At 48.0% G+C, this 24,485-nt stretch overlaps 1 protein-coding gene across 3 annotated transcripts in view; it reads left to right on the top strand.

The window, feature by feature from the left end:
* The first annotated feature begins 4,265 nt into the window (after positions 1-4,265).
* LOC103545179 (phospholipase A and acyltransferase 3) overlaps positions 4,266-24,485 on the top strand; it is a 49,356-nt gene continuing 29,136 nt past the window's right edge. Inside the window, exons 1-4 of one of the 3 annotated variants that reach the window (XM_070565228.1) lie at positions 4,266-4,494; positions 5,005-5,070; positions 20,025-20,127; positions 23,918-24,186. In XM_070565228.1, the coding sequence (XP_070421329.1) occupies positions 5,056-5,070; positions 20,025-20,127; positions 23,918-24,186 (387 nt within the window). In that variant the 5' untranslated portion in view covers positions 4,266-4,494; positions 5,005-5,055. Of the gene's footprint in view, positions 4,765-4,910; positions 5,071-20,024; positions 20,128-23,917; positions 24,187-24,485 lie in introns of those variants that run through there. The other 2 variants (XM_070565230.1, XM_070565229.1) reach the window with 2 other exon arrangements.

Genomic DNA, 24,485 nt, shown 5'->3' with positions numbered 1-24,485 from the left:
TAACCCCAATTTACCTCAGAGGGGGAGCCTTTATTATTGTTTTAGCACCTGATATTAGTGTCTAGTTTTGTTTCATATGGTGTGGGCTCAGGCAAGCTTATCGTCTTCTCTTTAGTATGTTTAATTAACATTGCCTGAAAGGCAGATTTATCCCCACAATACAATCAGGCAAAAAGAAATGTAATCATTTTCTATAAAGCCCATTTAAATATACCAATTTTTATAAAACTTTACCTTAATTTTATCAACTCTTATACCTCTAATTATAACTTATATTAGGGTTTCATTAATAAATTTTGGTATTATAGTACCGTGTAGGGGAAGCATTCCCCCCCAGACATAACACTTATTTCTAAAAAAAAATCCAGGCAAAGTTGACATGACCTCTTTATATAATATTAGCTTAAACACTTTAATCTTTATAGTCTTATCAACCTTAGCAGCCTAATTGTTGGCTCAAACAATTGTTGATCAGGTTTCTCAGGGTGATTTCTGCCTTATGGCTTTTTAAATTTTTTTAACCTGGGGTGAACAGAACAGGCTTGTCTGAGATCCTTTAGTGTTGGGGGAGGTCAATAGGGGGTCCCTTTAGCCTGTCCAGCCTTAGGCAGTGTTTTATTAAAACCTGTGTTTTAACTTTATTCATGTCTCTTCTATTCATCCCATTTTTCTTTTGAATAACTAGTTAAAGATTTCCATCCTGTTGGGATGAGTCCTGTGACTCTTCCCTTTTTGATTTCTCTTTGTTTTTCTCCCCTTTAATATTTGTCCTTTAAAAATTTTCACCTTGTGGGGCTGGCCCCATGGCCGAGTGGTTAAGTTTGCACTCTGCAGTGGCCCAGGGTTTCCCTGGTTTGGATCCTGGGTGTGGACATGGCACCACTCATTAGGCCATGCTGAGGTGGCGTCCCACATGCCACAACTAGAAGGACCCACAACTAAAATATACAACTATGGTGGGATTTGGGGAGAAAAAGCAAAAAAAAATTCACCTTGTTGAAAAGAGTCCCTTTATTTTTCGTCAGCTTCCTTTTATTCTTTTGTTAACTTAATGTTTTCATTAGCATCTGTAAGACCATGAGAAGAAGCTGAGACCCCAAGTTTGATTAAGTTCTAAAGACTAGTCTTTGTATTTTCCTTTTAATTTGGTCTTTTCATACGTACCAATAAGACAGCTGTTTATGATGAGAGCTCTCTAAAAATTTTTCCAACTTAAGGATCCATTGTTTGGCCATTTTCTTTCCAGAATCTAAAGACTACTGTGGCCATGTGATGTTACAAAAGAAAATCATCCCTTTTTAGACACTGGCTTATGACTATAATTAGACCATCTACTCAGAATCAACCCCAACAGGCTCTGCTTGGGGACAGATGGCACGCTCCCCATTCTGATACACAGAGGTGGACAGACACACAGATCCAGAAGAGAAAAACCAGACACCAGTGAACTGGTTCCCAGATTTAGGGTAGAAAGTCCTACAACTGTTCCCACTCTGAATGGGCAGCCAGATGACCCCTCTGCAAATGGAAGGGACCCCAGATGGCCCTGCCATAAATGGAAAGACCCCAGTGCGGGGGGAAGGGAGTTCACGGGCATCCCAAGGCAACTTACCTTATTCCACACTGAGTCCGTTGACTCACCAGAAGCAACAACAAGCAAATGAATCTAGAGCCTGTTTCCTTGGCATGAGAAAATGTGCCTAGGCCCAGTGGTGCTGGGTCACATGGAAAGTACTGGGGACAGTCCCTAGGGTAAATTACGTAGGCAGTTGCTGGACTGTTGCCCAGGAAATACCAGTCAGCCCAGGCTGAGGAGCCAAGGGCAAGAGCCTCCTGGCTGGCTCCCCAAAATGTTACTGGACACAAATACAAGTTCCTTACCTGCCACACAAGTGGGGCCAAATAAAAACTGGAATGCCAGGCTTATGGCAAGGAAAGGGCTTTTATTTCAGGTGATGTCAGCCAAGAGATGAGAGTTAGTAGTCAAATTCCTCTCACCTCCCGAAAGATGAGAGGCAATGTTGCAAGGAATGAAGCTGCTTGTAGGCAGGAGGATGGTGAGATAAGGGAATCTGTGGGTAGCTGTCCTTGGTTGTCTGCACCCACAACGGGTGGTGGATTGTGGTGCCAGGAAGCTGAGTTGGGTGGGGTGTGGGAAACTTCAGCTTCTTGATATTCTCTCGATATCAGTTTCCCTGTAATAAAACTTCAAAGGACCCATAACTAGCCAAAATGTTAACATGAGGCCACCCGGGCTCTGACAGTTTGTAACTTCTATTTGCCTTGCAAAGTTCAGGGATACAAAGGTTAAAGAAACCGATAATTACGCATGAATGTAGAGAAGCAGGGAAGGGGGATGGGTACTCTTCGTTTTAACCCCATATGTGCTGGGTTTAGTGTAGGGGACACATATCAGGGCCAGTATCAGCAACTCTTCAGGGCCTCACCATGGGGATTTGTTCTCTGCTTCAGTAAGGCATGAGGAGTTTCAGAGATAGGGGGTTCATGAGGAAGTTATACTTCACCTTCCTTTTCCTTCATAAAAGCCTGATTTTTCTGGTCAGAGCAAACTGTCAAAATTGGCATAATCACAAAGCCTCGCCAGAGTAGTTGGGACACATGTAAAAACCCTGTTTTCAGTTGGCTGATGGAACCTCAGGACCTTTTCCCTCAGGACTGCTTGCGACTTGAGAGTTGCTGTGGAGTAACAGAAACCCTCATGTTATCACGAAATGCTCCTGTGGATTCTGCTCCTTCACTGTGGTTTGCCTGTCCTCTCTCTCCCCTCCGCTATCCCTTCGCCTCCTGCCCTGGCCTTCTCCTCCCACCCCACCCCACCCCCTCAGAATCCCCCCAGGGCCCCTCACCTGCACAGCATTTAGCCTCGTGCCATTTCCTCCCACCTTCTCAGTTACTCCTTTCTCAGAGACAGCAGAACAATGGATTCTCCTGGAGGAGCCATCTTCCTCCTCAGATGGCAGAGAATGGAGAGATTGCAAATAATTAAAAATTAATGTTTCTCCCCTGTCACAAGAAGAAGAACGGGCCTCCTTAACTGCAGAAAAAGACTGGAGGCCTTGGAGGCAGATACCAGTTTGACCCCGACATGGCTGTCCACCCATCCCAGGGTGATGGAATTGGAATGCGGTTTAGCTACGGTCTTGCTGGTGATGGTGCTGACATCATGCGGTAGCTTCTCAGTCCCGGGGCCTTTCTTGCAGAGCTCCTATTGTGAGCGCTGTATGAAAGGTAAAAATCGTTTCTTTGATATCCCCGCCCCTCAGCATGCTTTTTGTTTTTCCTAGCACAGCAACAGGAACAAAAAATAAATAAAGGAAGTGGCAACTGGGCAATTCTAGAAGCAAAGAGTAAGGAGAAGTGGAAGTCAGTCTGGTTTCCTCCAAACCAAACCTCTCCTTCCTGGGTTTGGACCGCCTTACAGAGAGTTGCTTGGTCAATATGCACAACAATTTGTTGGGTGGGTGGTAATGCACGCAAAGCTCTGGTATTTCTCTCTCTTGCCTCTGACTCTCCTTATCAGGAAGCTGGTGAATAACGTGTGATTGTTGATGAGTGTGGGCCTTTCCTCGTGTTAAGAACAGTCAATGTGTCCTGAGAATTTACCGCGAACCAGACATCAGGCTCGGCACCTTAATAGGCATCATTTCATTTGTTGCTCTCTCTCTGGGGAATGTATTTTTACATATTATCTTATACGTTGTACAATACCATCATCATTCCATTTTACAGATGAACAAACTGAGGTTTAGAGAGGGAAGGGTGTCCTGGACCCCATAGCTGGCAAGTGACAGGGCCAGGATTTGGCCCAAGAATCCTGATTCCAAGGCCTGGTGCTGGCTGGGAGTGGCGGGAATATAGAGCTGGGTCTACTCTTGTGGAGTCAAAGCCCCAGTCAGGGCCTGTGGCTGGTCATTCACTCATTCATTCATTCATTCATTCATTCATTGATGGAATGCTTACTGTGTGCCAGGTTTGGAGGACGTCTGACGGCTTAAGACCCAGTACCCAAGTACTTTCTTTCCTCTAGACTCCTGCCTTCAAATGGCTTTAAAATTTAATATAGGTTTGAACTCTAAGCCCACGGGAGTGGAGGAGATAGGTAAATTGATTACATTCCGGTGTGATGTGTATACAGAGAACAGTATAATACAACACGTTCTCAAATATTGGGCTGGCCCGCAGTGGGCGGGTGAGAGGTGAGGAGGTGGCCCTGGAGCCGGGTTCAGTGGGTGTCCCCGGGGAAAGGAGGGCAGAGGAGGGCGCGGCGGGGTGGGAGGCGGGCGGGAGGAGCGGGTGGCATCCCGGCCTGTCTGGATGGGAGACAGCGAGGGGCGGGCGGGAAGGGAGCTCTGCGAGGCTCTCATTAGCCAGCCACACGGGGAGGGGCCGGGTGACCTCACGCTGGCCTAGCCTCTGCGGCCATTAAACTCGTTTCCTTTGCGGTGGCCGCCGCGCTGCCTCCAAGTCCGCGAGGTGGGTGGAGCGGTTCTCTCCGGGACTTAAGGGAGAGTGAGAGGCTTGGGGCGCTCTCCCCGCCCGAGAGCTGTGTGGCAGAGGGAGAAGTTGGGCGAGGCGGGAGTAAACAAGTTAGGGAGCAGCCTGCGAGCAGCTGCGGCCGCCTGGCCCCGCGGGCCGGGGGAGGGAGGGCCGGGCGCTGGCGGCGGTGGCCGGCTTTTTGGGGCGCGGCGCCCTGGGCCGGCCACTCTCATTGCGCTCCCCGCAGCTGCGCCGCCCGCCTCTCAGGTATCGGGTGACCCTTCCCGGCCCCTTCTAGGGTTTCATCCGATCACTGCCGAGCGCAGGGCAGGGACGCGGCGGGCGGGGCACTCCAGGAGAGTAGTTAGTGTTTCTGAATTGGGTCTGAGACGCACCGTGCACGGTCACCCCCGCCAGAAACCCCCGTCCCCTGGGGTCTCCGGTGCGCTGTTTCCTGTTAACGACGTAGTGTATCCCCTGCTCGCCCTGCTTCGGGCATTTCCACAGCTGATAAAGCGAACTCCAGCCTGAAACGGAGGGTCCACCGCACGGAAGAAGATGCGCGCGCCCATCGTAAGTGTGTGGCGGGCGTGGGCTGGGGGTGGGGGTCGTGTTTCAGTGGGGACTCGCCGTCCTGGGCCTGAGTTACCACTTCAGACAGAGGATGCTTCAGGACGTAGGGTCACACCTCGACGGCCGCTGGGCATCAGGTGTCGGTCGTGGGTCAGCAGGCGCCTGTTGGGCTCGTCTCAGGGCTGCACTTGCGAGGGCGAGTGTGGAGGCCGCCCTGCTGAAACCAGGCCCCCGGGAAGGGCCTTCAGGACCTACCTGGGGAGGGAGGAGGAAGGGGCGAATTGTTCCACAAAGGCGCTGTGCTGCCTTCTTGAGTCAGGCCACAACACCTGCACTGGCCCCTGGGGCTGCGTGTCTGGGACTGGAGCTGTTGCCCTGGGCCTCCCTGGGTCTGACCAGCGGGGCCTTTTCTGGTCTCAGCTGACCCACCTCATGACCAGCCCTGCCAGCAATTTCCCAGCTCTCACTTTTCCTTTTTCTAACCTGTGGTGTGGTTCAGAAATCATAAAGGGGCTTAGCAAATGCTTCCTTTCACCTCAGCAGGACCGGCTGCAGAGTAGACCCCCCTGGGATTGTGTTCACACTGAGCACTTAGCTGTGGCACTTTGATCCAGTTTCAAAACCCCTCTGTTCCCCGGAATGAAGATCATATGACTGGATACTTAGGATACTTTGAACACATATTAAGTGTTCAACTGTAATTCACTATTATTATTATTTAAATAGCTGTAAAGACCTTCGCACCACGCCCGGCATGAGGGTGTACCTGGCATATCTGATGCCTGGAGTGGTCTTTTTAATTTTTTTTGAGGAAGATTAGCCCTGAGCTAACATCTGCTGCCAATCCTTCTCTTTTTGCTGAGGAAGACTGGCCCTGAGCTAACATCCGTGCCTATCCTCCTCTACTTTATATGTGGGACGCCTACCACAGCATGGCTTGCCAAGCGGTGCCATGTCTGCACCCGGGATCTGAACTGCCGAACCCCAGGCCGCTGGAGCGGAGCAGGTGCACTTAACCACTGAGCCACCGGGCTGGCCCCTGAAGTGGTCATGGTCATTTTTAATCACCCCTCTCCTTTATCTGACGACATTATTTTTAGTCATAATCATGAAATGAATAGTAATGATGTTCAGAAAAGAAACCCAGCGACAATTTTCTTTTATTGAGCTTTGTGTGTGACAATCATGCCAGTGAAAAACTAAAAAATGAAAAATAAGGTAAATGTTATAGACAAAAATAGAAAAATGTAGTGGATTAATGGTTTTTAATTGCATGAATGGATTTTGAAAAAAGCTTATTCTTACATATAGGTTGGTTGCCGTAATGAATAATAACATTACAGTTTCTGTTTTGGAACTTTTTAACTTCTGAAAAGCTGACCGTGACTTTGTCAAAATTGACCTTCTTTGCGTGGTCATATTTACTATTCAGTGGAGCTAGTCAGTGTGTCAATCTTTGCTCACGGTTAATTAAAGAACGTTTTTTTATTAATTTTAATTTCGAAAGCTTCTCTTCATGTGAAACAACAGATATCCAAATAGGGAAAGCCTTCAACATTAGCATGAGTTCATCAGAGATTCATAAAAACCCCATTTCATAATAAATTCCAGAAATTGCAATACTACCTATGTCTTTTTTTAAAAATCAATTCTAGTGGTTTTAAATATCTCCACAATTGAAACATTTTCACTAAAACATCTTCACCAGAAAAGTCTCATATGTTTTTATCTTATGTGGCAAAATTCTCCCAAGATTTTCTTCTGCAAAAGTCAGAGAAAATGGTTGAATGATGGTGAACATTAACATTCATTTAAACCACTGCTTTAGAATGGGACTCGAGCTCTTGGTGAAAATCATTCAGGCTTTCAAACACTTCTTTTCAGTTTCTTCTGGCACTGGGAGAGCAGACTCTTTTAAAACATTTTTTAAATTAAAAACCCTTGTGTTGAGGGGCCTACCCCGTGGCCGAGTGGTTAAGTTCGCGCGCTCCACTGCAGGCAGCCCAGTGTTTCGTTGGTTTGAATCCTGGGCGCGGACATGGCACTGCTCATCAAACCATGCTGAGGCAGCGTCCCACATGCCACAACTAGAAGGACCCACAACGAAGAATATACAACTATGTACTGGGGGGCTTTGGGGAGAAAAGGGAAAAAAATAAAATCTTAAAAACAACAGCAACAAAAAAACAAAAAAACCCTTGTATTGAGGCTGCCTTTCAACAGATCACAGTGAGGGAGCGCTCGGAAACCCCCCTATGTTTCCTAGAAGCAGGTTGTCTACGGGTGGTTTAGAGAGAGCAGACTCTTTGTCATCTGTTTAAAAACAGGAAAACATAGAACCACAGGAATTGGTGGCACAAGCCGTGCAGAAAGTGAGTTCCAACCATTCTGAGCCATTTGGAACTCACTGTGGGAACAGACGCGCGTACGTGAATCTTGTGTGTGTCGGGGGCTGACCGTATAACTGGATGTTCTCTGATTGAACTTCCATGGAGAAATCAAAGCTTTTTAAAGAACAAGAAATAACAATGCGCTAATTTGAGACTCACATCTGTGTTATTAAATCTCAGCAGTAATTGCAGCAATGAGAACTTAGAACAAAATAGCTTTGGGGGGAGTAGTATTTTATCACTGATACTGTTTAAAATTGTTGGCACGTGCGGTAATAAACAGCAGACTGACTTTTGTTGTGTTGTCGTATTGTTTTAAAATTCTCTGTGCACAGCTCACTTCTCTTTGTTGTGCATCCGGGGTTTGCGGCTCCCACCTCCTCGCTCCGGGTGTGTCACTGCTGGCTCCTAGGGCTTCACGAATGTTTGTTGTCCTTCAAGCCGCTCAGCAGACCTCCTTGGGATGCCCCGGGTCAGTGCCGGCGCTGACTGTTTCTCTCCTCTCGGTCTTCCAGATTTGCTGAGAATGCATGGGCCAGGAGCCTCTGCCTTCCCTCCTCCACCCACACTGCGTCCTTAAATCATCCTTAAACCTGTGGCTTGTTGAACACCTGCCACTGGGGATGTGAAATCCAAAGTGAAACTGAGGCTCCAGACTATGAGGAAATTGATGGGCCCGCTCTGATTTCTGACTGGAGACTTAGCGACTTCTCTATGACCCTCCAAGTTTGCCTGATGTTCTGATAGGGCTCTGCGGAGCTAGTTAAGTTGCAAAGGGGTGAGGGGGAAGAAGACCCTTCTCAAACAGCAGTGGGGCTTCAGGCCCTGCAGGGGGTCATCCTCACTCTGCAGAGGCCACAGGCTGGGAGGGGCTTGAGGAGAAAGTGGTGTGTCCCACAAGGCCACAAGCCTCTACTGAGAGCATTGTATGTGCCAGGCTGGCTGCGCAGTCTAGCTGGTGGGCCGGGCGTGGAAAGTGCTCACTCCTTCCCCTGGGCTCCACTCAACCATTATAGTCATCCGATAAACAGGCCATGGGGGCAGTGGCAATCCTCTGCGGGCCTCAGGGGAGGCATTGAGGAGGTGGAGACTTTGAGCCCGTCTTGAGGGATGAGTAGGAGTTTGCCAGGCCTCGAGCACTGTGATGCAGAGGCAGTGTTCGCCACGGGGGTCGTTATCAGACGTCGGTACCTCCCTGTGAATTACTTGGTGTAGTGGAAAGAACTTGGCCTTTGGATTCAATTGGGAGACCTGCGGTGGAATCCTGGTAGCGGTTCTCGGGGTGCTCTGAGACCTTGGGCAAGTTAATTGCTATCTCTGAGCTATTTCCTGGTCTGTAAAATGGGGCTGCTGTAAGGATTCCAGGTGATTTGTGAAAACTCCAGGACGTGCCTGGTGCTGGTGATGGTTCCCAGATGAATCAGGGGGCGGTCCTGATTCACAGCGGGTGAAGTTGGACACGTGGAACAGGACTGGGGCCTGGAGGTCAGGAGCCTGGGAGGGCGAATGAGTTTTGCCTCCTTTTTCCAGGACACCCATGACCTTTGGGCTGCTGGGGCTGGTGCCCACTGGGGCTGCCGCGTCCCTCTCCCAGCGGCTGGCAGGGGAAGAGAGACTGAGACACATCTGAGACTGGGGAGTCTGGGCAGTCAGGCCTCACCCTCCCAGTGCTGCCTGCACCCACCCAGCTGGGGGCATGAGGTCTCAACCCTCTCATGGGCCTAAGTGGTTTTACAGCCTTCGCCCCCATATCATTTATTCCTCACACAAACCCTGCCAGATGGGCCTTAATGGCCCTGTTTTACCAGAGAAGCTCAGAGAGGTTAAGTGATTCTTGCAGGTGACACAGCAATAGAGCAGAGAGGGGCCCAGTTTGAGGGCTGGGCTCTGCTTCTGAAAACGCTGCCTCAGAGAGATGGGATTGGCGCCCAGTTCCTCACATATTTTCTTTTCTTCCTAAAACCTTGGCACTGAAACTCCCAGCTCTCTCCCGGGAAGCCCCTTCTCAGCACCCACCCAGGACTTCAGTCTTTCTTTTTACAGGCTTCTAGATGTTTTTCCCAGAGCCTCAGAAATGAAGGGGATGACGTTAGGGATTTCCACACTGACCACAGTGTGTGATTTTGGGACCTCAGAGGAGAACTTGCTGTCACGCTGGGTTTCACAACCTCCACTGTGTCTCCAGCTGGTCCCAGAGCTGTCTGCGACCTTTCCAAAAAAAAAAACTCACAAAAACACCCCCGAGAACAGTGGCAGCAAAAACTGCCGTTGACAGAACGCTTCCCATGTGCCAGGTGATATTTGCTGAGTGGTTTCGCGGCATTAACTTCTCTGATCCTCAGGACAGCCCCATGAATCGGGTGCTATAGTCATCCCCATTTTACAGCTGAGGAAACTGAGGCCGAGAGAAGTCGGGTAACTTCTGAAGGTTATCCAGCTAGGAAGTAGCAGAGCCCAGATTTGAACCCAGGCTTTCTGGCTCCGGAGCCCCAAGGTAATCAGTCTGCTGTTTCTGGAAACTAAATCCATCTCGATTTAAACACAGAGCGGCCATGCTCATTCGCCTACCCTCTGCGTTTTTTGTACGCCTGAAATATTTCGTCAAAAAAACCAACTGGCAAACCCATGCCGAGGCTGAGTGTGGGTGGATTCGAATTCTGCCGTGGTGGCCTTGAATGAAAGAAAAACATTCTTTTGGTTTCGTTTCAATCCTTGGGGTGAAAATTCTTCTCAAAGTGCCCTCGCTTCCCGCTCTGGTCCTGCCTAGTGCCCACAGCCGAGGGTCTTGCACTGGGTCAGGGTCTCCGGCCGGGGATGTGGGTTAGTCCGCAGGTATGACATGGGAGATGGTGGAATCCGATGGGGGGGGGCGGTCTCCCTTCTCCTTTGTCGGAGGGAAGAGGCTGGGATTCAAGTTCACGCTTTGCCACTTTCAGGCTGACCTTGGGTAAGTGACCTCATCTCCCTTAGCCTCAGTTTCCCCACCTGCAAAATGAGGTATGACTGTCCAGCTCAGCCTAACCCCTCAGTCTTCCCCCTCTCTCCCCTTCAAACACCCTCTCCTGGTGTTCTCAGTCTGGGCTGCACAGTAGAATCACCTGAAAGCTTTAAAAAAATGCCAGGCCTGGGCCTCACGCCGGGGGTCCTGCTTCTGGCCCAAGAGCACCCTGAGATGCACCCCCGAACCATGCTCTTGCTCCGGTGTGCCCCGCACCCCTGCTTACCTCTCTCTATCCCCTTTAGGGCCACTCCCTTCCTGCCGCAGTCTCTGATGGCAGGAGAGTGTGCGGGCTAAGAGTGTAGGATTTGGGTTTGAATTCTGTCTCTGCCTCCTACACGTACCCCCTCATCTTTCAAGACTTCAGCAAAAGTCTCAGAGGCTGCCTTTCCCAGCTCGTCTCCAGCTCCTCTCCTCCCGTTCTCTCTCACACCCATTGCAGCCAGGCTTTTGCCTCCAACTCTCAATGGGAGCTGTTCTCGTAAAGGTCACCAATGACCCTCATCCCAGGCCACTCTCCTGACCTCCAGGCTCGTGGACTCAGCTGCCTCCTTAGCCTCTCCATTTGGCCACCTGGTGGACGTTTCAGTCCAGCAGGTCCTAGCAGGGGCACTCTGTCCTCCCTCAGCCTGCTCTGTCTGCATCCTGCCGTTCAGCCTCCTAGTTGCTTTGGCTAGAAACTTGGGGTCATCTTGACTCCTCTTCCCTTCACGCCCCACCTCGTTCCATCAGCCAATCCTCTTGGCTCTCCCTTCAAAGCAACCCAGAATCCATCACCTCTCATCTCCCACTGCCCCATCTTATCTTGGAGATGAGCCGTCATCTCCGCTCTCCATCCTCCGTTCTCCCTCTCTCCCCGCCTTGCCCCCTCCACTCCAGCCATGCTGGCCTCTGGGCTGCCCTTGAACGCTCCTACCTGGAGCCTTTGCTCAGGCTGTTCCCTCTGCCTGGGTGTTCTAGACATCTGCAGGGCCCACTCTGGCCATCCCTGATGCCCTGTTTAATATTGCACCCCTGCCCCATCCCACTGCACTCCAGCCCCCTCCATTCTGCTCTACCTTTTCTTTCTTTTTCTTTTTTTTTTTTTTTGCAGGGAAAGATTTGCCCTGAGCTAACATCTGTTGCCAATCTTCCTCTTTTTTTTCCCCCTTCCCAAAGCCCCAGTCCATGGTTGTATATCCCGGTTGTCAGTCCTAGTTCTTCCATGTGAGCTCCTGCCACAGCATGGCAACTGACAGACGGGTTGTGTGGTTCCGTGATCGGGAAATGAACCTGGGCTGCTGAAGTGGTGAGAGCACCAAACTCTAACCACTAGGCCATCAGGGCAGGCTCTACCTTTTCTTTCTTTTTGTTTTTATTTGGTATCCCTTCTAATATTCTAGATGATTTACTTGTTTACTAAGGTCTTTAAAAAAATTAAAAATTTTCTGTCTCTCTCCCTGACACTGAACAAAAGCTTCACCAAGGCAGGAATCTTCGCTTTCTTCATAGCCGGAGCTCAGGAGCCCAGGGCGGTGCCTCGCTCTGTGAGCATCTGTTGAGTGAATGAGCAAATGAATGAGTTCCTTGACCCTCCTGGGCCGAGGTGGGCATCCCCAAGGTGAAGAGGTGACCTCGGTCACGTATACCGTTTCCCTGGGGGTAGGGGGAGGGTACTTGTTAAAAATGCAGAGTGATTCTCCATGCCTGCCAGCAACCCCCTCTCCTGTCATCTGTGTGCAGGCTCAAGGCTGAGAACCACAGCTGGGGGTAAAGGCCGCAGGCTTGGTGGCAGGCACCCAGTGAGTTCCCGAGCGTAGAGTTAGGGCACACCACACGCTCGTTTTATTGCTGTTGTCATTGTCCTGGACCTCCTCAGTGCTTCCCTTCTGCCTCTCAGAACACTGATCACTTAAATTTAAAAGGAGAGTTTAAGATACTCCACAGTGGGAATGCATCGGTGGACATATTTGAGATAAAGCAAATACAGTAACTTAGGTGAATCTAGGTGGTGGTATACAGATGTTCACTAAAATATGCTTTCAGTTCCGAGGCTGGCACCGTGGCCAAGTGGTTAAAGTTCCATGTGCTCTACTTGGGCGGCCCAGGTTTGGGAGTTTGGATCCCGGGCACGGACCTGCACCATTCATCACTCGCGCTGCAACCCACATACAAAATAGAGGAAGATTGGCATGGATGTTAGCTCAGGGCCAATCTTCCTCAGCAAAAAAACGCTTTCAATTCTGAATGTTTGAAAATTCAAACTGTAGGTTTGAAAAATTTTCGTAATAAAACGTTAGGGAGCATGCTATGAACTTAAAAATGTTCATTGCAGAAAAGCGGAAAATACAGAAAAATAGAAGGAAATGAAACCATCACAATAAGCACCCTTAGTCCTGGCACCCAAAGGGAGTGTATGCTAAGATATTAGTGTAAACCTTGTATTTACTCTGTTGCATAGTAATAATTATGTGGATTACCCCAAATTGAACACACTGCTGTTTGTCAAGTCAAGCTCTTTCTGAGTCTAATACAGATGTATGTTTATTTAAACACTTTGGAAAACTAGAAAGGAATTCAAAAGAAAATTAATACCCAAAATTCTACCACTTAGTCATAAACACTGTTTACATTTTGGTGTATTTTCCACAGTTTTTCTTTTATGTGTTTAAATTTTCCTTTTTAAATGAGGTTTAAAACATATACTGTTTCTCATAAAGCTTTTTCATTAACTATTATGTTATGGACATTTCTTGTTATTAAGTATTCTTTTAAAACAAAACTTTTAAAACATAACTGTATAGTATCCTAGTATATAAATATGGCAAGATTTAACTCATCTCTTTCTGTAGGATATTTGTGACCTTGTGATGGACATCTTTCTGGGCATTTCAGATTATTTCCTTAAGATCTGGTTTATAAATAGAAATTGGGTCAAAAGGAATGAATATTTTTAAGGTTAGTGATACAAATTGCCAAATAGCCCTTCAAAAAAGTTGTACTGCTTTCTATTCCCATCAGCAGTGAGAATGAGAGCACCTGTTTACCTGCATCTTTTTCTATATTTAATATTAGTATTTTAATTTTCACCCAAACCAGATTTTAATATTCATTTATTTGATTACGAGTGAGGTAGAATATGTTTTCTTGTATTAATGGTAATATGTATTCCTCTTTTAAAAATTATTTATTATGCCCTTTGTCCATTTTTTTCTATTTTGGTGTTTAAATCTGTTTTATTGATTCATAAAAACTCTTTATATAGGAAAGACAGTAACTGATTTTTTGGGTCATTTTCTTCCAGTTGTTCATAGTACCTTGTTTGTGGTGTTTTCTCAATGCATAGAATGTTCTGGCCTGGCTCTTTTGGTTATAAAATAAGAAAGCAGGCCACTTAAGCTAGCTCAAGTAAAGAAGATTTAGTTTAAGGACATACATGGAGAGGTAAGGGGATTCTCGTGAAAATCTAGGAACAGGAGCTATAATAACAGGGCCTCTCAAGGCCTAGAGCTGGGAGTCAGTTCTGGATCAAGGTGACTCGAGGCTCCTCAGCAGCTGGAGTGTGTGCATCTTGGTGCTAGTGCCCCACCACTGATGCGACTCAGCCAGCAGATCTTGACACGCCTGCTTCCTTCTCTCCCATTATCAACAGGAGTCTTCTGTTTGGTCAGAGTTGGCATTCTCTGCTCCCACCGTTTGTTTGGCCCATGGTCCATTGGGGTCTCTCTTGCCTCTTCTACATCATGACTTTTCAGTTTTAGTCCCTGCTGCCAAATAACCTGTTTTGTTTTCCATTGCTTGGTTCCTATTTTTGAGAGACAGAGAGGATTCGATTGGCCTAGTTCCACTTCTCACGGAGGGTCACAGGCTGCCAACTGCCTGGGGCCTGTACCGTCTTCTCGTCCAGCTGACTGGGGCTGGGCTGCGTGGTCACATGGTAGAAAACATGGCTGCATGGGCAGCTGAGACTGTAGGTGATCAGTTTCCCTTAAAATGGAGTATGAACATAACACGCAATGATAGAAACTTTTAATAATAAGAGCTTTAACATTTTTTAAATTATCAAAACTGTCGACGAAAATAATCCATAACCAATCTATAAATGAAAATTTGGGTGAGTTTATTCTGAGCTTAAATCTTAGGATTATAACCCGGGAGAGTCTTTCCACAAAGGAACAGAGCACTCCAAAGAAGTGGGGGTACACAGGGTGGTTATATACCCTCAAAGAGGGTGTTTCACATATGATTGAAGTATCCCTCCCACAATAGTCACAAGACTGCCCTGTCAGCACAGCACTTGATGGGCACAGCAGGTAGTGGGTCTGCTATCTTGGTGGGCATAGCAGGAGGCAAGTCTATTGTCTCCAGCTGGGCGGTCACAGGTGAGTGCAGCAATCAGCTTCCAGCCTAAGGAAAGATTCTTAACCCTTAAGGAGATGCCAACGTTGGGAGGGGGAGAGAAGTTGCACCTTTATCTCAAGGGCCTTTGCTCTTGCCGTAGGGAATCTCTAAAGCAGATATACAATGCATGCTCAACAGCCACGGTCAGGCCCTTTTGGAAAGACAAGGTCAGGTCGAATTAGGTTTACACAAAATGGCTTCCTCATATACTCCAATATATCCTATTGCTTGCCATTTTTATTTGTCAAAACTTTTAGTCTTTTCATTTATTCCTTTTACTTTGGCTTTTCTCCTTAGAGCGTCTTCCTCTGTTCCAAGATCTACACATATCCATCTGTGTTCTTTTAAAATTTATTTTATGGTTTTATTTGTTGCATTTAAGTGTCGCTGATTTTTAAGCATCAGCATGCTCATATTTACAGGTACCGGACGGGAGATGGTTGCAAGAGGTTTTGGTGACAGATAATGTCCATCTTCTCCAATTAAACACTGAAAGTTCATCAACATGAGGGATTTTTTTTCTCATCTAAAAATCTTTTGAAAAATTTTATTATAAAAGTAATTCATATTGGTAAAAAAATAGAATAGTATGACACAAAATGAAAAAGTCTCTGAACCTCCCCCCCCCCCATATACTGTGCAGCAGTTTGGTGTATTTTCCTCAGATCATACATAGTGTATAATACATTTTGCCTGTAAATGTATAAAAATGCATTTTAAGCAAAAATGGGATAGTAATATTTTTCAACTTACTTTTTTCGATTATTTCTGTGTCTGCTCTCGTAAATCCACCTTATTCTCTCTAACGGCTGTATGTACTTATGGATGTAGGATAATTTATTTAATTGGTCGTTATTGATGGTTGTTTAGGTTGTTTTCCCAATGTGAATTTTGGAGGCCAGAAATTGTTCCTCAATTCGCTTGTTAAGGAAAATGGCTGTTACACAGCTCTTTGTAACTCTGCTTTTGTGGGGAGAATAAAGACTTTTTGTTCTGGAATCTCGTGGGCGCAGAGTCTCTGCTTTGCCATTGTTATCATCTGTGTTGCCAGGAGAGCCCTGATTACTGTGCTGCCTGGGGATCCCCACCCCCAGCCCTGCCCTGGAGAGGCTGCTCTCTTCCTGGTGCTTCCTGCTGGTCCCTGTTCCTGGGGGAAGAACCGCCTGGTAATACGATACAATTGGATTCCAGGACTGAGCGTCACTGCCCATCCTTTTGTAACAGGAGTCTGCAAACTTTTTCTGTAAAGGGCCAGATAGTGAAGATTTTAGGTTTTGCAAGCCATGCGATCTCTGTTGCAAATATTCAACTCTAGGAGAGAGAAGGCTGCCGTCAACCATATGTCAATGATTGGGTGTGGCTGTGTGCCAATAAAAGTTCACGGTCACTGAAGTTTGAATTTCATATAATTTCATGTGTCACAAAATAGTCTTTTTCTTTGGACTTTTCCCCCAACCATTTGAAAAATGTGAAAAACCATTCTTAGCTTGCATCCAAAAATAAGCAGAGGCAGAAATTTGGCTCATGGACTATAGTTCTACTTCGAATTTTATAACACGAGTTCTTGAGTTCTTAATTTTGATTTAGCTGAGTTGGCTTATGTGTATCAAGGAATTGTTTCTCTGGTTAGATGTTAGTGACAGTGAAAGAGAATTATTCATATCCTTACTTCATGACGCCCTCTGCTCTCTGGTTCCTGCAAGGCGCCCTCTCTTGTGTGTGTGTTTTGTTTTCTTTGGTTCCCTGTTATCATGGTCTCTTACCCCATCTTCCCAGTGGCCAGCATCCTAACGTGTTTAATGTATGTACTTTAGTTTGTATGATTTTTTTCTTGTTGTTGTTTTTTTAAAAAGTATTTTTTTCAGGTCTGGTTCTTATAGGAGGTGCATTATTGGTTTGTGTGTGGGCATCTTTAATTTATATAAGTGGTATTGGGTTGCAGAGTTCATTCTCATTTTCCACTTAGCACTATGTCTAAAGATTATCCATGTTGCCATGTGAACATTGAGCCCTTATTTCGAACAAGTGCACAGGGCTCCATGAGTGAGTCCACCTGCTTTCACTTCATTTTGAAAAAGAAGTGTCCTTGAGTGGTATTAGGTTTTGAACTTGTGTGTATTTGGAAATTTGTGTCTTTTCCCCTTACAAGGGACAGGCAGTTTGCTTGAGTATTTAAAAAATCACAACTTTTTCCCTTTCGAACTGTAGATATTCATTAAAATTTTTTTTCATTTTTATTTTTAAAAATTTGTTTTAAAAAAAATTAAGGTCTCATTTACCCCTTTTAAGTTCGGTTCTATGAGGTTTTTTTTAAGGTATGCTTTTTGGTGAAGAAGAGCGGTCTGGAGCTAACATCTGTTGCCAATTTCTCCCCGCCACTTTTTTCCTCCCCAAAGTCCCAGTACATAGTCGTATATCCTAGTTGTAGGTCATTCTAGTTCTTCTATGGGGGATGCCACCACAGCATGGCTTGATGAGCAGTGTGTAGCTCTGCACCCAGGATCTGAACCTGTGAACCCTGGGCCGCTGAAGCGGAGTGTGCGAACTTAACCACTCGGCCACGGGGCTGGCCCCAGTTCTATGAGTTTTGATAAACACTTACCATTGCATAACCATGAGTTGAACTGCCCCCAAATTCCCTCACACCCCTCTGTGGTCAACTCCTCTCCTTACTCCTGGCCCCTGGCAATCACTGATCGCTTTCCTGTCGTCAAGTGATGCCTGTTCTGGAATGACACATGACTGGAATCATTCATGACGTTGCTTTGTGGGTATGGCTTCTTCCACTTAGCATCCTGCGTTTGCTGGTCCCTTATCTTTTGGTGTTTAGTGTTATAAAGTCTGAGTTTCTTTGTAGGTATGTTGGTCATCGTAATAAGAATTTTTTTTCCAGCCCTGTTTCTGTGTGTAGGTCTCCTTTCATTGATATTTGTCTGGAGCACAGTGAACTCCTTGGGTCGGTGCACCTGCTGGCTGCCTGTTACTTGACACCTTGTTACTGACGTGCTACTGTGCAATTGGTAGCCTCCCTGGGGGCTGGGTCCCTGTCTTGTCTTTACGGCCTTGCTTGTTTGTGGAGACCCCCAGTTAAATTCCCCTTGGGGGATCCTTGAAGACCCTCTAACTCTCACCAAACAATTTATATATAAAGATTGGGACCTGAGCTAACATCTGTTGCCAATCTTTTTTTTTTCTTCTTCTCCCCAAACCCCCCCTCCCCCCCCCCAGTACATGGTTGTATATTCTCATTGTAGGTCCTTCCAGTTGTGCTATGTGGGACATCATCTCAGTATGGCTTGATGAGCGGTGCCATGTCTGGGCCCAGGATTCAAACCAGTGAAACCCTGGGCCACCTAAGCCAGGGAACTTAACCACTCAGCCTGGGGCTGGCCCCTTTTTTTTCTTTCATTCTGGAAAACAAATGGGATTCCTAAATTGCGACCAGAGTCCCTTGTTCTGAAATAGCTTCTCAGTAAGGTCAGGGTGCCTTGTTTTTGGAAGATAAATTATAATTGCTGCAGAAGAATACATGATTTATCTGTAAAATTCCTGTGAAAAGATTTTTTTTCCTACTATATGTCATCTTGTTTGCGGTTTTAGTGTTTCTATAAATAGATATGAACTGCCATTGACCCTGCTTCACGGGCTTTGTAGAGTTGTGATTGGCTGTTCCCACTGGCCATTGTTTTCATCCCAAGGGAAGCCACACAAGGGTGAGCATCTGTCAGGCGCACAGAGCGTGGTGGCGGGATGTGGGCAAACCCCTGTGAGTCTGTGCTTTAAGAACAGGAGAGCCAGAGCCCCCGCCCCGCTCTTCACTGCACTGAAGGGCACGAGGCCGTGACTGTGAGTGGAGACTACAAAGGACAGAGGAGATAAGATTTAAGACTGGGTTGGACCAGAGGAGCTCATCCCCCCAGTGCTGGTCCCAGTCGGAAGTCCTCCCCCACCCCCTCCCCCCTCCCCTAGCACTCAGCACAACGTCTGTTACTGGCACCTCAATAACGTTGAATGAAAGTGCTCTTGACCCTCCTGGAAGTTTTCTCCAGCCCTGCTCCGTGCTCCCCTAACAGCGTGGGGCTCTGAGCAGCATTTCAGCATCCTTGCTACCTTCCCCGGCACAGGCACATACACATACACGCGCCGTGCCACACCCGCACTCAGTGTGATATGATAAGAAATATATTTTTGGTCTTCCTCCCTAGTTCCTGGAACAGAGCTCCTAAAACCCTTGTAATTTCCTGGGTGATTGGGGTGAGAGGAGAGTCTCTTGTTATTCATAACAAGCCCCTTTCACCCTTTTCTGAGTTTATGCTAACGAGGTGTTGAGGGCTCAGAGCCACCTCCGAGCCCCCTGGGGCTGGAGAGGGGCTGGAGGCCGAGTTAATCACGAGTGGCTAATGATTTAATCAATCATGCTTAGGTAATGTAGCCTCTATAAAAAGCCCTAACCTGAGGGATTCAGAGAGCTTCTGGGTTGGTGAACACATGGAGGTGCTGGGAGAGTGGCACGCCGGGGGAGGGCGTGGGAGCTCTGTGCGCCTTCCCACACGCCTGGTCCTATGTACCTCTTCCATCTGGCTGGTCCTGAGTTGTATCCTTTATAATAAACTGGTAATCCAGTAAGTAAACCATTTTCCTGAGTTCTGTGAGCCATTCTAGCTAATTATTGAGCCTGAAGGAGGGGTTGTGGGAACCTCTGATTTATAGCTGGTTGGTCAGAAGCAGAGGTGACAACAGGACTTGTGACTGGCAGCTGAATTGGGGGGCGGGCACTCTCGTGGGACTGAGCCCTTAACCTGTGGGGTCTGTGTTAACCCTGTGCAGTTAGTGTCAGAACTGAGGTAAACTGTGGGACCCCCAGTCCTTGTCTATTGAGAATTGAATTGCTTGGAAAACCCACATATCTGGTGTCAGAAGTGTTGGTGTGAGTACGGTGTAGAGGAGACAGTGTTTTCCTTTACTTGTCCATTCACACTCACACTCACACACACACACACACACCCTCATCATCAGGATGAGCAGCCAGGAGGACATTTCTGCCAGAGAACCACTGGGCTAGGTTGGGGAGTGTCTGTGGTTCACCCTCCCAGTTTGACATCCTCTGGCAGGGCCCCCAGCCTTTGCCACCTGGTTCCCAGTTCTTGCTCCTGTCACCTCTGACAGTCCTCTTCTTGGTGTTGCAGCCGGAGCCCAAGCCTGGAGACCTGATTGAAATTTTCCGCCCTTTCTACAGACACTGGGCCATCTACGTTGGCGATGGATATGTGATCCACCTGGCCCCCCCAAGTAAGGACGCCTGGGCTTCCACTGTGCTGGGGCTGGGAGGAGAGGGAGATGGCGGAGCTGTGGGTAACAGGTGGCCCCAACATTCTCCTTGCTTCCCGACTGGCGGGTGGTTCCTGGGTGCTACAAGAAGGCAGTTTGGTGTGGGGCAGTGGTTTTCAAACTCTGCTCCTTGGAACCCTAGGGGTTCTATAGAGGGCCTGAGATGGGCTTCCCAGGGGGCAGCTCTGCTTTTATGGGTTTATATACCATGGTTTTGGATAAACCACGTTCAACTCTTAAGGTATCGGTTTTTGGGCAGCAGACTTGGCTATGAACCCAGTTTCTACTCTCCAGCCTCGGTTTCCTTATCTGTAAATGAGGCTAAGAATACTTGACTTGGAGAAATGTTGTGAGAATTCCCCACTCCCTTTCTTAAACTTTTTATTCACACTGAGGTATAATATAAATACAGTAAAGTGCACAAATGTAATAAAGTGTATAGTCAGTGAATTTTTAAAAAATGTATCCATCCATGTGACAATGACGCAGATCAAGATCTAGAACATTCTGCCTACCCTAATCCTGCGTTCTTCCTCGATATCCTCTCCCCTCCCTAGAGGCAACCACTATTCTAGCTTCTCCTGCCATCGGTTAGTTTTGTTTGTTCGGAACTTCATGTGAGAGGAATCACAGTCTGGCCTGGGTTCTTTTGCTGGGCCCGGGAGAGTCATCCACGTTGAGTGGTAATCGTTCGTATTTTTTCGTTGCTGTGGGTTTTCCATTATATGAATACACCTCAATTTGTCATCCATTCTTCTGCTGATGGACGACGTCAGATTGGTTCCAATTTTCGGTCACTGTGAACACAGTTGCTGTGGACATTCTTGGATATGTCTCTCACTCATCCCTTTAATGGCCTCCCGCTGTCCTTATAGAGAAATCAGGAGTAACCAGAGTAGGTGTCATCTTCCCCACCCCTGATTAACCAAACCACCAATACCTGTCCCCACATAATCTGCCTTTTGTTCTGTTAAAATGCACAGTGCCCCTGCCCTCATTTAGAAAGCCAGCCCTTATATGTGGGTCCTGGACCCCCACCTGTTACTTTCATAAGCACTTTGCTCCTCAAATTCCCTGCCTCCCTCTGTATTATCATCGTCTCCCTCTCTACTAGGTTATTCCTATCGGCTTAGAAACCATGTAATATCTCCTGTTGATAAAACAAACACCCCCAGACCTCACATCCTCCCTAGCCAACTCCCCAAAGAGCAGGTCTCTTGTCTACCACAGCCATCACCGATTCCTCACTTCCTATTCTCAATTCAGTTCCCTCCACCAGGCTGTCTGTTTCACCCCTTCCTGGAACAGCTCTTATCAAGGCCACCAAAAGACCCTCCACGTCTTGACAAAGCCAAGGGTTGATTTTCTGGTCACAGCTTCTCTGCAGCACTTGACACAAGTGACCTCTCTGTTCTTCACCTGGCACCTGTCTTTCTTCCTCTCCCTCTGGGCCTTTCCTTCTCGGTCTCCTGTGTGGGATCCTCCTCTCCCATATCACGAATCCTTGCTTTCCCCAGGTGACCTCATTGGGTCCCCTGGCTTCCAATGCCTTCTTTTTTTTTTTTGAGGAAGATTAGCCCTGAGCTCACATCTGTGCACATCTTCCTTTATTTTATATGTGGGATGCCTGCCACAGCATGGTTTGATAAGCAGTGCATAGGTCCGTGCCTGGGATCTGAACCGGTGAACCCCGGGCTGCTAAAGCGGAGCGCACAAACTTAACCGCTACACCACCTGGCCGGCCCCTTCTCATGCCTTCTATTTGTCCATATAGTCCAAGCCCGTGTCCGCAGCTTAGGCCTCCCTGCTCAGCTACAGGCTTGTATAACCTCTTGACTACTTGGCATCTCCACCTGGGTGTCTAATTGACTTGTTGAACTTGACATGCCCCACATGGAAGGCTCTGGTGGATGACACCATCCAGCTGCCCAGGCCAAAAATCTAGGCAGCATTCTTGATCCTTTTCACCCCATAGCTAAGCCATGAGGAAACTCTGTTGGCTTTATCTCCAAAACTGCCTCCGGATCTGATCACTTCTCATCATCTCCATTGCTTGTGTCCTGCAATAAGCTACATCTTCCTTCATCTGATGCCACCGTGGCTTCCGGTTGGTCTCTCTGCCTCTTGCCCACTTATGGTCAGTCCCTGCTTCACTGGGCAGCCAGCGTGATCAGTCTAAAGTATAAAGCTGATTATATCACTCCTCTCCTTAGAATTCTCGTTTGGCATTTCCATCAGACATAGAATAAGATCAGTCTGTGTGTGGCGTGTAAGGCATGGCATGGTCTGGCTCCTGCTGCCTCTCTGACCCTCCTCGGTGTCTTCCCTCCTCCCGGGTCCCCAGACTTCAGCCACATTGGCCTCCTTGCAGCCTCTGGAACATGCCACGCTCTTTCCTCCCTGAGCTCTTTGCCCTTGCTTTTCCTTCTTCTTGCGATGCTCTCCCTGGCTTTCAGCTGCCTCCCCCTCATCATTCAATTGTCAACTCACGTGACCATTCCCAGGGTGGCCCTCCCCAGCCGGAGCCAGAGCAGCCTCCCCTCGTTATCCTCTCCTGTGTTACTGTCCTTCCTCTTCTCTGGAGCATTTTCAGCACCTGAAAGTGTCTCATTTTCTCTCTTGTTCATTGTCAGTGTCCTTTCACTAGAATGTGAGCTACTTGAGGGCAGGTGTGGTGTCTAGTTCACGCCACTGTCTCCAGCACCTTGGACAAGGCCTGGCACGTGGTAGGGCCTAAGTATTGATTGACTCTCTGCACTGAGTGGGTCTAACTGGTGGCCAAGGGGCAGGGGAAGGCATGACAGGGATCTGGGTGGACAGGTACCACCCATCACTGGGTGAGGGATGCTCTTTAAAGGGAAAAGATGCTCTACCTGCATCTTCTTACTCGAGCTTTGCAGGAATCTTGGGAAACAGGTGAGGCGAGGAGGGCTAACCTCACGCTAATGAGAAAATGGTAGAAATGAGAATTGGAAGGCAGCGTAGAGAACAACCCCAATAATAATGACAGCCGACACTGCAGGGCACTGCCCTGTACTTTACAGGCCCTGGTGAAGGCACTGTGCATTGCCAACTCTTTAATCCACAGCTCCCTGTGTGGTACCCTAGGGACAGGTAGGGACTGTCATTGTCCCTATTCTACAAGGAACGGAGACTCAGAGAAGTTAAGCAACTTGCCCAAGGTCACACAGCAGGTAATGGGGGAGGTGGGACTCAAACCCTGGCTGTCGACTCTCTATTCTCTGTGTTTAACCACGATGCATCCTGCCCGGTCTGACGTTTCCCTAAATTCAGTCATGGATTGTTTGCCTTATCCAAGTGCCCTCTCCACGATTGTCCAGCTTTTCTGCAGTGATCAGCTTCGCATATGTTAAGGAAGTGTAGCCTTGATGGAATCACCAAAGGTCACATTCTATTCCCCCAGGGAGATGGGGGTGCTCAGGGCCCATATTTGCATAACCGAGAGTCCCACTGAGTGTCACAGGATGTAGAAGACTAGCTTCTCTAGGTTAAAAAAAGATCACGGCCAGTCATGGAACTTCACTACTCCTCATTTCAGATAAGAAAGCCAAGGCCCAGAGACAGCAAACGCCTTCTTCAAAGCCACACAGCATGTGTCCGATCCTTCCCCTTTGAGTCTTCCACACCTGCTTATTCCTTTGTGGACAGTGGCACGGGTGGATGCCTGGCTGGGGGCCCGCGCGGGCCTGCCCAGGATTGAAGTCCCTGTCTCCTCTGTGTGAATCCACAGGTGAGATCGCGGGAGCTGGTGCAGCCAGCATCATGTCTACCCTGACTGACAAGGCCATAGTGAAGAAGGAACTGCTGTATGATGTGGCCGGGAGGGACAAGTACCAGGTCAATAACAAACACGATGACAAGTACTCGCCGCTGCCTCCCAGCAAAATCATCCAGCGGGCGGAGGAGCTGGTGGGGCAGGAGGTGCTGTACAAGCTGACCAGTGAGAACTGCGAGCACTTTGTGAACGAGCTGCGCTACGGAGTGCCCCGCAGCGACCAGGTGCGTCCTCAGCCCGTGTCCCCTCCTCTGGACCCAGACCATTCCCTCAGCTGACAGTGGCTGGGTGTCAGCCTGGGCTGTGCTGGGGTGGAGACAGAGGTGTGAGCGAGACAAAATGTCAGAGACAGAATCCCTGCCCTTGAGGACGTCACTGTCAGGGTGGGGACGGGGGTGGGGAGACCAGCAAGTCGGCACCGCAGACCAGTGCGGTTAGGGGGCGACGGCCGAGGACGTGAGTCATAGCCATGACGGTCAGCCTGGTTGCTGAGCCTGCCTCCCTGGCCGACCAGCCCTGAGAT

The sequence above is a fragment of the Equus przewalskii genome, chromosome 11 (genome assembly GCF_037783145.1).
Source record: "Equus przewalskii isolate Varuska chromosome 11, EquPr2, whole genome shotgun sequence".
NCBI classification, from domain to species: Eukaryota; Metazoa; Chordata; class Mammalia; order Perissodactyla; family Equidae; genus Equus; species Equus przewalskii.
The sequence above is the reverse complement of the archived record's forward strand: the minus strand, read 5'-3'. Positions and strand labels throughout refer to the sequence as shown.